General features: G+C 35.4%; 1 protein-coding gene across 1 annotated transcript; it reads right to left on the minus strand.

Moving 5' to 3' along the window:
* Nucleotides 1-2,510: 2,510 nt before the first annotated feature.
* On the minus strand, nt 2,511-13,652 carry LOC141440294 (uncharacterized). Its single transcript, XM_074104764.1, has 2 exons — nt 13,606-13,652; nt 2,511-3,811 (listed from the first exon to the last, which is right to left on the minus strand). The coding sequence occupies exons 1-2, from the start codon at nt 13,615-13,617 to the stop codon at nt 2,711-2,713; spliced, it is 1,113 nt and encodes a 370-aa protein (XP_073960865.1). The 5' UTR covers nt 13,618-13,652; the 3' UTR covers nt 2,511-2,710.
* Between the last annotated feature and the right edge of the window lie 390 nt (nt 13,653-14,042).

The following is a 14,042-nucleotide window of genomic DNA, read 5'->3' on the forward strand; positions in this document are numbered from 1 at the left end:
ATATTGTACCATTTATGTAATTTTCATACATAGCTGGGTTATCACATTTTACAATAGATGTGCTGTCAGCCAGTGTAACAAGGTACTAGAAATCTCTTATTCATTGATTGTAAAACCCGTTTATCCTCATTTCTTATGCAAATTAATAATGTCATAGAAAAGCATAAAAGTTGTCAACAAAGTCAACAAAGTCGTGATTAGGAACAAAACACGATTTCTTATTACCAAGAACTTACTTTTACTTTTTTCTTTGTGTCGTGAACAGTACTACAGTATACAGGAAAGGTTTGACAAAAAGAAGATTTTGTAATAGTTTCTAAACCTAAACAATATTATGAAACCATAAACACAGGATTTGGCCTTGAGAAATATACTTAAAATTTACAAATGATGTTAAATCTTGTAATATGTCTTTAAGTCTCCTTTCAAGTTTATATAAAACAATGTTTGCAACTAGGTTCTCAAAAATTCTAGGTCCCACCTTATACATCAAGCTAAGTAAAGTAATAAGTTTACGACGGCTTTCCTTACATTCCTGTAAAAAGGCACTGGATGTATATTTTAGAGAGATAGGATATGAAAATACTGAGCTATTACTAAAAAAGATCGTTTGACACGTACATACATACCTTACATCCATATACCCACAATTTCGGTTACACAGATACACACATATACACATACACAAGTACACGCGTTAATCATATCATATATAGCCATTATAATATGAACACAAACTAATAGCGCAGCCTTTACTCACACCTGCATTTGTCTAAGCATTTAATTTGTATAACTCTTTACTGTACATAAAACATACAGAACGAGAACATTACGTTATAATTATACCATTCATACCTCAAAGTTTCTTAAGTTAGTTTTTGTATAAATTCATGTTATCTATTTGCATATACTGCATGTTACTCGAATATGGCCTAAAGGAACATCGGAATGCGTAGCTCTGGCATCTTACCCACATTATATTTACTACGGATACCTTAAGTTGTTGCATTTTGTTTTTTTTATTGCTTTCTTATAATGGAGGAAGGCATAATTGGCCGCACCGTAATACAGTTTTAAACTAGTACGGGGGTCAAAATATGTTAACATATACTCATATTGCAATATTGTCATAAGTGTGAACTATGCTTAGTTGTCCTACGAGGGTGATGTACTTATGTAATAATGCATTGTTTGTACTCTTTATTGCTTTGAATAAAAAATATTTGTATTTGTATTTGTATTTTAAGTACTTTTTGCTACTGGTACTTTGCCACGCAAGCTACAAGTCACTTGATAGCCAGATGTAGGTATGATTTAACTAGCAAGATTACGGCTATAACAAACAAACAGTACATTGAAATAAAAAGCTCTCAATAATCTTATACTGGCCATGAGCCTTGTCCCACTTGCTCACTAGTATCCGTACAAATTTTTAGGTACCTACGTCAAAATGATACACTTCAAACAGACGTATCTATATTTTCTAGAGAAAAAAAGGACCACTTGAATTTAATCGGTAAAATGAAACCAACAATATATTCCACCAGCACCCCCAGTCCTAATAATGCTGTAGGTATCCATAGGTGGCGGTGATCACTTACCATCAGGTGACCCGCCTGCTCATTTGCCAGCTGTTTGATAAAAAAAAGGTTTGCTTTTTTATCTGAATACGCATTTAATTGAACAAAAAATGTTTAGAAGGAATGTTATAACGGTTGTCTCCAGTTGGTTTGGCAGAAGCCTAAATAAATTTTTGATAAAAAAAACATTTTATACAAGCTCTTTTTTGCTGACTGTTTTTTTTGTTGACTGTACTTGTATTGTCACCCAAACTACATTTTAATACAAGTCGATGCCATTAACCGTCAAAGAATTCCGTCCTGTGGAGACGATCCTGGCCGGACTACCAGGATGTCACTATCAGATTATTGTATTGTCACCATATTTACATAAGTTTACCAAATCTCAAGTCGATCGGACTACTGGATGTGGGTCTAATTTAGCTACAACAATTAAATAAACGAGCTTTTATTTAACTTACCCTAAGTTAAATAAAAGCTTGTAAAATAAATTGATACTCATAAGCCTATCTAACACCTTTTAAGTATCCGGGGCTTAACGAAACAACTTATGAAGAAGAAAGTAGCTGGACAACTTCCTTATTAGACAAGCAGTACGTTCACTTTTTGTGACTGTGACATAATTAATTTAGTCTTGTTTGTTTCTCAGCAATGTTATGAGAATGTTTAGTTATGATTACGACAACATTATTTAGTAAATATATCGTGCCAAGCATGTAATATGCTATTATTGTTGCGCTTAAGACATTAATAGCTAAGGTGTATTATAAAATTAATGATAGGTATTTTATCCTGCATAAATAGGACGGAAATGAAGATCATGATAAGTGTCATGAATTCTCATTTAAATTTAGTAAAACACCGAGATGTAAATTGAACTAGGCTGAAAAGTTAATCCATGCGACGTTGCGGGTAAGGTTAGAGAAAAATAAACTTTTTAATTAAACGGTAACAATTGTATAATTATTCAGCAAACATTTAAAAATAAATAAATCAACTACAACATCAACGTTGAAAATGACTTAAAATTAGTTAACAATATTTACATGGCTTGGTAGCAACCGCAAAGCATCCACACAATTACTCAAATCAACAACATTCACTTTGTACTTACTTTAAATCAACAGTCTTTAATGATATTTATTATGATGAATGGTCTTATAGATTGGTACCTTGACAGGGTAAGGCTGAGGTACATGTACATGCACGGTCTTTTCTACTTTGTAAGGAACATGTTTCTCAACTGGGTAAGGGACATGTTTCACTACTGGGTAGGGTACAACTTTCTCAATCGGGATAGAGATCTCTGTCTCAACAGGAACAGCTACAGGCTTGTTGACGGGAACTTTAACGGGATACGGTTGAGGGATACCAACAAGAATAGGCTTAGGTACATTTACTTGGACTGTTCTGTGTACTGGTACTGTTACGTGCTTATATAAAGGTACTTCAACGGGATGTTGTTCATCGGTGTGCTCTCCAACAGTAAAAGGCTCAGCATGTCCTAAACCTCCATCAAAACCATGGCCTTGCTGTCCACCGAAGTCATGACCTCCAAAACCTTGAACACCCAAATCATGGATTGAAGCTTCTTGTCCACCATGGCCGTAATCATTGCCTCCGTCATGAAGAATGAAAGCTTGAGTATGTCCTAATGGACCACCTTGTTGTTGATGTTGGTTGCCTTCTTCGTTATGTCCATTTAATTCAACGTTTTGTTCACTGCTGTAACCGCTCGAGTAACCATGAGCTTCTTGTCTATGCCCACCGTCACCCTGACCGCCATTATCACCATGTGCATTAAATGAACCCTGACCATACTTTCCAAAACTATGAGCGGCTTGAAGGTACGAGTCACCGCTGAAGTCTTGACCAGAACCACCAAAAGATGATATAGCTCCGTGACCTACATCGAAACTCTTCGGTTGTCCTTGCTCAGATACTTCATAGCCGTGCCCTGCGTCATGACCAAATGACTGCACTCCATTAGCACCATGATCAAATGACTGTCCCCCACTAGCATCATGACCAAAAGATTGTCCTAGATCATGCCCCTGGCTAAGTGCTTGATGATCTTGACCAAGGCCTGCTAAATAAGGTCCGTTTCCAAGAGTTGAGAAATCGAATGCTGGTGCGTTACTTGGTTTCCAACTGTTGCTTCCCTGGTCGTGCGATCCACTGGATTCTATACCACCAGCTAGGCATGCTGCCGCCAAGCCCAATAAACATATCTGCAACAAAGATAACAAAATATTTTATTAAAAAATAACCGCTAAGAACGCGTCTTGCCCACGATAGAGTTCCGTAACTAATCTGGCATGCCTCACTAATAAAGTTTGATGTAGCAATAAATGAAACACGATTAAAATCAAAATAAATTTGAATCAAAGTGAAACTGATTACATATACGAAATAAAGTAAAAGAGCAATGCTAGGTGGAAAATATATATCCAATTCAACTCCAACTTACGAAACAGATGGCTTGTAGCATGCAACAATTTTACGAAAGCAAAAATAAGACGGCAGATGATTGCCAATTACTTTCAAATGGTCTCGAGAAACTACCCAATTAAACTTCTTACAGAAGTACTTAATTAAGAGAACTCATTGATAAATAATTGGAAGGACTTTTTACGTACAAAATAAGATCTTAACTGAACGCGTTTGATTTCAAATTGCAGTCTTATAATTCGTCAATGTTGAATCAAATACCTTTCACTTGGCGTATTTCTAAAACTAGTCTTGTTTCGACAAAACAATTAAGGTCTGCAAACCATCCTCGGCTTGGACTTGTTCCGGTTTAGGGCTCCGTTGTTAGATTGGAATATTGTTAGCTGATCTTGTCAGATTAATGTTTAATCTTTTATGAGCAGTAACGAACGATACTACCTAAAAGACAATAGAGATCAAAGAGTTTCATTGGTAAAACGAAAATACTAATAAATATAAACACTTTTTACTGAGTTAAATATATTCAGATAAATGCGAAAATGTTGATTTTATTTTACCGATGAAGCTCAAGTGGCCCTTATTTTCTTTAGACTAGTATAGTATCAATCACTTTATTATTTAAAAATATTCTTATATTGACTACGATGTTGTCAGTTTTCTTAGGTAGGTAGAGTGTGTTAGGAAGTACATTATATACCGGTTCGATTTCAAGTCAGGTGAATTTTTAGAAATCCACAAATGAGAAATGTTAAATAAATACGACAGGGTATAATTTTGTCATAAAGTGATCGTTCCAAGTGTGCTTTCTTCACTGCTTATTGTATGCGGAACCCGTTACTATGTTGCGACTTGCGCTTTTTAATACATTTATGGTCGGTCGCACCGCATTTGTGATCTTGTTGTTTTTTAAGTGCCTTTTAACGTTTTGTGTGCTCTTTATTAAATAAATTGATAACTTTTTGTGTTTTAAGTTAATTGTGCGCCTTCGTTTTTTGCTGAGTTATTGCTGTGCTTTTGATATGTTTTATTTTTGATGAAAACTAAAATGTAGGTGCTGTTCATTTTAACATATTATTTGTGTGAAACAACACATTTACTTAATACTAAGTCTTCGCTGATATAAAAACGATACTTCTTAAAAAGTTCTAAGCTGTTATTAAAATTTATTCTTAAATATTTACTTATGGAGTCAATGAAGCTACAAGATCTATGGGGGAGGTCTATGTCCAACAGTGGACGTCCTAAGGCTGATAATATCATGAGATTGATAGATGGGTAATTTAAAACAAGATCAAGATCTAATTAGCTTAACCTACTTGACAGAAACTTACGTTAGCTTACAATAAAAAAAACAAGAATTCACTACAGTATTCATTACACAGTTATGTCTACTAGACTGGAACATTTTGTGTCGTTCTTACTTCATCCAACTATTTCATGCAAATAGACAATTTCTGACAATACCTTACTTAGTAAGTAGATTATAGGAATCACGTAATTCATGGTTTTTAGGTTAACACTATTATATTGGTTCGAGCTTTTTAAAAGAGACCTAACTGGAGCATGAAATCAGTGCAAAAAATAAAATTATATCACCGTCTGTATTTACGAGTATGCCATGTTATAAATGCAGTCAGGGTGTTATTTGTTTGTATGGAGAGTGTTCTTTGCGAATAATTTGGCGATGGTCTATGTAAGTTTGTTAAAGTTTCTGCGGTGTCATAGGGATTATTAAAACTTTTATTTTGCTATCGTTGGTTATTTTCAGTTTCTTTGATGTTTTTTTGTCTCAAATTACTTCAAATGTTAATAACATCATAATTATATTGTTTTGAGAGTGATTTTGATAAAATTAATATGGAACTTCTCAAACACACAATAAATAAATTGACCATTATTACTATTAGATATTATTAATATCATATCATACACAAACCGGCCAAGTGCGAGTCGAACTCATGCACCGAGTGTTATGAGAATCCAGTGTTAGCAGAGCCCTACTCTTAAACAAAATGTACGCCCAGTGAGGTCATTTTAGATTAATTACTGACAAAAACCTGTCAAAATAAACAGACAAAATTTCAGGATTTTTTTAGTTGGGTATTGGGTATAGACTGTTTAATGAGTATTAGACGTTTATTTTTTTCAGTGCTCCGAGGAGTTGCAAACCTGCGTAATTGGTATTAAGTAATTTTAGTTTGATACACTTACGCGTTATTGAGATAAAGGTTTAGATGGACACACAACAAAGTTCAATCTAAAATGGTTCCGTTTTTGCCGGCTGAGGCTCTGAATCCTAAAATAAGTACCCATTTGTTGATATAGTCACTCAATGAAGAGCCTATGTCCACCAGCGTTTTTGACAGCGATCCCGCTCCACCGAGAAAACGCCATCAAAAACGCTACCAGTGTGAATGCAACCTAAACGTATCGCATCGCGCCGCGTCTCCTCCCTGTGACAATCTTTACTTAATATCGTATCGAAGTAATACATTAATTAAACCTTTACCTGAACTAAATACACTCAGCAAACTTTAGTTCGTTGAGTCAATATTTAAAACTATATCAGGCACGATCAAATATCCTCATGTTTAATCAGTCAACCTAATTCTGGTAATTGCGATTTACGTAGAGTTTTGATGTGTTAATATAAGTCCTTGAAACTAATAACGAATTTACATAAGGTAAGGAGAAGTTCACACTTTAGAAATCTATTGGTATGAATAAAAATCAATTCGTCAATTGGGATGTCCCAATTTTTGACAACATATAATAAATCGAAAACCATTTGGAGAAATAGGCTTTGTGAAGCGTTTTCAGAAATTAGATTCCAAAAATGTGATAATCTGATTTAAAAAAACAAAATTTAAGAAATGGCCTTCATTTGACCCCTGCAGTGTACCGTCACAAAGGCAGTAATAAAGCAGGTCTACACTCTAAAACCAATTGACAGTTTGAAATGTTGCTGTCCTGCTTATAATAGCAAAGAGTGACAAAGATAGAACTTTAATCACATGATGCGCACCCGGCTTTAAACAGTTGTCATTTATCGTAAAGTCCGAAATGTATACGAGTATTTCCAATGTATTTTTACAAATTAAATTATTAAATTACTACGTTACAAGCAAATCCAAAATAATTTAAAGATCAGCTTTTAATAAAAAATATGTATTTGCTATCACACCATTAAAAAAACAAAGGAATAATCGAAGCTAAAAGAAGAGAAATAAATAAAACTATTTGTCATGGTTCATTTAGGACCCTAAGCCGTGCTTGTATTATTGTCAAATTGTAATGCCACAGATTAAGTTAAGTACGACCTGAATTTTTGTAGGCAATGGAACGGGGCTGTCTCATTGTGACGTCATCCAGCGTATTTCGTAAAAAAAATAAAAAAAAATAAAATACTCACCCAAATTCAAAATCGATGAAAATGGTATCTTAAAATATCCTATTCTTTCCAAAAATAAAATAAATACTATGGGTTATTTTTTTTTGGTGCATCCCAATTATACTGCAATGCCACGTAACCTACAAAAGTAGCAAATTTTGAGATTTCGCAGCTAGTAGTTGCCTCTAGTCAGATACGCAGCATTAACTATTGTTGGTTACGTGACTTTGCAATGACGAATTTTCGAATGGAAGCGTCGATATGAATGGCCGCATCCCTGACGTCCATTTTGCTCGAACGACCACATACCGTAAACTGCTTCAACTTTGCCCTCTGGCCCTAACATTGCCTGACTCAATTTACAGTCGATAACTAGCACCCTTCTAGGTTTTTAAACTTTTATCCACCCGTAATAATCATTCCCGTGTAGATAAAAGTTTAAAGCCTATAAGAGTGCTAAGTTATCGACTCTAAATCGAATGAGGCAATGTTGGGGCCAGAGGGCAAAGTTGAAGCAGTTTACGGTACCGTTTGTTAGATCAATTTCCCGGAATCTTTACTTCCTAGTACCTAGCAAAATTTCCCTTCGCACGCATTTTTACAATAGCGTTTTTTTCCAATCAGAATCAACACAGACAGTGTCGACGGAGGTCCGCTCTCACGTACGTACTCTTGTGTAGTTTTGGCCCTTAACCGACCGAGGCAAACAACATAATAACAGGGTGAAATCTAGGACGTACAAAATTAGGGTTTCGTGCTGTTAATATAATGCATTAACTCTTTTCTTAAAATAAGTCCGATAAAATTTGCGGTTTCCATACATGGTTCATGATTTCTTATTTCAATAATGTATAGAAACCACAATTGTTTTCAGACTTATTTGAACAAAAGAGTTAATGCATTATATTACCCAGCATTAACTGAGCATGAAACACTAATTAATTCCGGGACTGAGTCGTACATTTTGGTACTTATTCAAATTCTTACTTATTAAGTTAATAATTGTTTATTGTATTTCTAATTTTCATTATAACAATCAAGACCTACTGTGACCATCAATATTTTTATACATCCTCCGCTCGCCTATCTAGTCAGCAGCGTTTTATGCGGAGAGTAAATTTATCTAACAATACCGATAGGTCAGGTAGTCAGGCTCATTGACTAAGTGTACTAAGGTATTACTGGACCTCCAGAAAGTGTGACGGCAATTCAATTTCACCATCCATACTGATTCTAGTGTTGCAGTGACGTATTAGGGTCATGTTAGTCGAAGACGAGGTGTTGGTTAGTTTCGACGAATCTCAACTTATTGACTGTATCGTATCCATTATTTACTGTTTATTTTTATACATTTTTTTTTTTTAATTATTCGACTGGTTGGCAAACGAGCAAGTGGGTCTCCTGATGGTAAGAGATCACCACTGCCCATAGACACTCGCAACACCAGGGGGATTGCAGATGCGTTGCCAACCTAGAGGCCTAAGATGGGATACCTCAAGTGCCAGTAATTTCACCGGCTGTCTTACTCTCCACGCCGAAACACAACAGTGCAAGCACTGCTGCTTCACGGCAGAATTAGCGAGCAAGATGGTGGTAGCAATCCGGGCGGACCTTGCACAAGGTCCTACCACCTGCAAACTGTCACGAATAAATGTGTTTTCTACTTTCTTTCTTCCTATAAAAGATAGACGTCACAGCAGCCGAAGAGCTGGCAGCTTCCTCAGACAAAGAATTAGCTTAGGTAGCTATTCAGAGAAAGAACGCTGCCAGCATCTTTGCAGCTTAAGGGAAATCCTTAAATTAATTTGCTTTAGATTAGTTGTATATGTAGATTCGACCCGAATATTTTGAAACTTTGGCCATATCGGTTACTTTATAGTCTGTACCTATCTGATATAAGTTCAACGCGAAACTTCCACACGTTCCCGAAAAAACAAACAGACAGACTATGAAATAAAGTAAAACTTATCAAAAACGCTAATCTTTAGTTCTATTGTTTTTCAAGATAGAAGAGCACTCTAAGGTTTTTATTGCTTATTATCAAAATAATAACTAATTGAATAAACAATAACAGCAATTAATCATTCACAATTTAAACACAACCAACAGATAAACTAAACAACGACGTTTGTCTGCTTTATTTTAATTTTGAATTTCAACCTTGTTGAATTAAATTTAAGGTCTCGAGTTGGAGTACCGTGACATTATAATACGCCATAATTTCTTTAGCGTAGGCAAAACACTTTAATACAATACCCAATTGAGTCGTTCGACAACAAGCACTTGCTTCCAATTTTGCGATAATTGCATGAAACTGGTCATATTATATTTCTCAGTTTACCGGATTGCGCAAAGAAGGGTTATGTTATTATAGCATATTGTATGTACATAATTATGCCTATATTTAGTACTCTAAGCCCTGTCGCCCAAATGGCTAGACGATTCTCAACACATGGGGTAGCATTAGATTCATCATAAAATCATAACAGCTGTCGAAGTGACTACAGTACGATTAATTGGAGTTAACACTTGACAAATGGGCGTGCCTTCAGTTAATTTTCAACTTTGAGGTCATACAAATAAAATAGTTTTTACATTATCTGTAAACGTGGGTAGTGGTATACTAAAAATGGCTATATTTGTATGACGTCAAAGTTGAAAATTGGCACGCCCATCTGTCAAGTGTTAACTCGAATTAATCAAACTGTACGATAACTAGATAATATTCCAAAATGGCGGCGGGGAAAAAAGCATGGAGGGGATAGTTTTTCTTTTAAATGTTACAATATGACTCATCATCATCATCATCATGTCAGCCGAAAGACGTCTACTGCTGGACATAGGCCTCCCCCAAGGCTCTCCACAACATCAATGAGGGTTTTCCAAGAGACGAAATATCGCTAGATGGCGTTAGTATAGTGAGGTCCGTTTGACGTTTGACGTTTGCTTGCGATTGGCTCGTTTAGCTATTTAACCAATCACGAGTAAACGTCAAACGTCAAACGGACCTCACGATGCTAACGCCATCTAGCGATATTTCGCCTCTGTGAAAACCCTCATTATAATAAGATTATCGTTTTGTTTGAAAAGGTTATCAATAATGTTGAAACAAAACACTCAACAAAGCCATTTCATTCAAACGAAGGCTTTTGGTTAAAATTCGAGAACTATTAATACAAATTTAATTGATTGAATTACAGCCATTGTAATATGAGTTCGAAGTATACATATTGCATTTTTGTTGAATTATTGACTGAACGAGTGTGAATTGTGAAACCGTAGTGGCCAATGTTTTGACCTGTGGCTTCTCAAGCAGAGGATCGTGGATTCAAATCTGGAATCGCACCTCTGAGTTTTTCGACAATCATGTCCGAAATTACGTTGGAAATTAAAAAAAAACCTAAACATAACTCTAAACCTAAATGTAGAAAAAAAACGACAAAAGGAAGGATTTATTTTTTTTATAAATTTTACAGGAAACTGCTTGTTTCATAAATTTAATTTTCTCTAAATTGAACATTTTGAATTAACTTTTTTGTATTTTTATTAAAATCTTCTAATACATTTTTGAATACATTTTGTTCCTACTAGGAAAAATTGACGCACAATTTATTTTAACGCCTCTGGTCAATCCAGTTTGTTAAAAAAATATTTCAGTAATTTAATAAAACGTCTTATGTTTATTTTTATATTTCTGCTTTACTTTGTAATGTAGATTTCGGTGATTAATAACAGTTTTGATAGAACTATTTTGTGAAAACTACCTATTTAAATAAACAAAATCAATAGGTAACAAAATCGATTATTGGTTATAATAATTTAAAAAAAAATGTACCTAGTTCATTGTAGATTCAATAAATCTGTTAAGTTTCACAACTAATCTAGTTCCAAACTAAACAAAACTTGTACGGCCTATTCTTTCGATATTAAAAATCTGAAATACTTCGCATGTATGACGTTCCAGCTCCGCCGTGGTGCCCTAGTGGTTTGACCTATCGCCTCTCAAGCAGAGGGTCGTGGGTTCAAACCCCTGCTCGCACCTCTGAGTTTTTCGAAATTCATGTGCGGAATTACATTTGAAATTTACCACGAGCTTTGCGGTGAAGGAAAACATCGCGAGGAAACCTGCACAAACCTGCGAAGCATTTCAATGGTGCGTGTGAAGTTCCCAATCCGCACTGGGCCCGCGTGGGAACTATGGCCCAAGCCCTCTTGTTCTGCCTGTGCCCAGCAGTGGGACGTATATAGGCTGGGATGATGATGACGGTCCAGCTCGCTTTCGAGCAGATTTTCAATTTCGCATTCCCAATGTCTGTTTCATAGTAACTTATTCACTATCTTCACTTTTAACTACACTATTTTTAAACCATCAATCCACTTTTGTGCCACTTGGAAGTCCTTGACAAAGTCTCTCGTCGCATTTTTTCAGTAAAAGCACCAATTAGAAGAGGAATGCAAACACTTTATTTGTCTTTTTAAATTATCAACTATCGTAAAACAGCTGGGAGACTGAATGACCGAGCGAATTTAAAAAGTAGTGTGATAAAAAAGCTCCAACTCTTTGCAGGTGGTAGGACCTTGTGCAAGGTCCGCCCGGATTGCTACCACCATCTTGCTCGCTAATCCTGCCGTGAAGCAGCAGTGACTGCACTGTTGTGTTTCGGCGTGGAGAGTAAGACAGCCGGTGAAATTACTGGCACGGGAGGTATCCCATCTTAGGCCTCTAGGTTGGCAACGCGTCTGCAATACCCCTGGTGTTGCAGATGTTTATGGGCGGTGGTGATCTCTTACCATCTGGAGACCCATTTGCTCGTTTGCCATCCAGTCGAAAAAAAAACTTCTACATGCCTTTAGTATTTACTGTCGATGTCTTCATCAATCTTCTTTTCAGACATTATCATCTCATTCCTATGTACATCCTGTTTCTGGTCATAAGCCTTCTCTTACAATATGGATTGAGCTGCATGCGGATCCAATTCGCATTAGAAACTTCGCTTACACACCATCTTCGCAGGAACAAGTAGGTACTATGTATTCCTTAATCGAATATCCTCATCAATCCTCATCAAATGTAATTGTAGACACGAATCCATGGTTCTTTACTTGAGAAGACATAAATCAAACCACTCGACCTCATTCCTTCATTTCATAAACGTTTCAAAAGCTCACTTCGTGTCAACAATACCTATTGTTAACAATTGTATAATCGTCGATGTAGCCACAATGTTTCCGAAGTAACTCCGTTTAAGGGCACCTAATTTTGAACAGTTGAAACACGAGATTATTGAGCTACTTTTCACTGTTTATAATTTGACCGTGTAAAAATGACCTACGTGCACAGCAGTGTAAAATTTAAAGAAGGCAGACTCCGTGTATGCAAAAATGACCGTTAAATGTTATTAAATAGGTACGACAGTGTTGCAGTTAGGCAAACTTTAAAGAAAGCTTTATAAAGAAAATCACAGCAAAATCAATTAACATTACTTTTAATAGACCATGAAAGTTCAATCAATGTCCAGTCCACGTGGTTTCACAGCATTTGTTTTAGGCTATATTTTACTAAACTATTTCAGACATTCTTGCTACTCTAGCACCCATCTGGATTAAGCGCTTAAAGATAGTATATAATTAAAGCTAGTAAACAAATGGAAGCCAGCAACACTCCGACTGACAGACTGACTTGACCACTTTTTCTTCTTCGTTAATCAATTTATTAGTCTTCGATATTTATTTGTTATTACTTTCTAATGTTGCTATCTTTCTATGTATAGTTTATAGAATATGTGTAAATAAATTATATTGTTCTATTTTACATTAAAGCTAGTAGAAACTAAAGTTTAAAGATAGTAGATACTTTTGCAACGTGAAAAAATTGTGCTTCTATAAAAATCTACAGTCCAATTAAAATATTGACGTCTGTATTATCAGTATGATTGTATTATGCGGCTTAATATACCTAAACAGTGGTAAGTGACTTAATATTTCCATAGTATGACTCAAAATCAAATCCAAATCATTTATTTTGTAAGTACCTGAATAGGCTGCAAAGGACTATTTTAAGTACATGTCACTTTTTTATCTCAGAGCTTTTGGAAAGACCATGTTTGTCGAAGAATGAGCCGCAAGAAACTTGGCAGTACAACTGAACTGTTTTTAATAGAATAAAGATAATATATTACTCACAAAGGTCTGCATGTCCGTCGTTTACCCCGGTTCTCTGTTGCAGTGATACTCTGTAGTGATGCACTTAGGTTTTATAGAGGACGGAAGTGATGGTAGACAGTCGAGCGCGAGAAAGGTATTTGGAAGTGTTTGGAGCTGTTACAACAGTCGAATTATTGTTTGAAGGAAAAGGAATGCTATTAAATTTATAATTGTCTATTTACATTTTGAATTAGATTTATGAACATGTTTGTTGTTTACTTATTTTTGTGTGTTCATTGCTGTGAAAAGCAAAGTGTATCCTTTGCTGCAGCATAGCTCGAAATATTTTAAGAGTATCAAGTAATAAAAATATGTTTAAAAATTAAGACTCTCAATTCGTTTATTAAAATTAAACTGCTTTGTTTTGCTAATGTCGTTTGTATCTCGAAACAGATGTTTTCTTTTTCTTTCTCTTA

This window comes from Choristoneura fumiferana, chromosome 22 (assembly GCF_025370935.1).
Source record: "Choristoneura fumiferana chromosome 22, NRCan_CFum_1, whole genome shotgun sequence".
NCBI lineage: Eukaryota > Metazoa > Arthropoda > Insecta > Lepidoptera > Tortricidae > Choristoneura > Choristoneura fumiferana.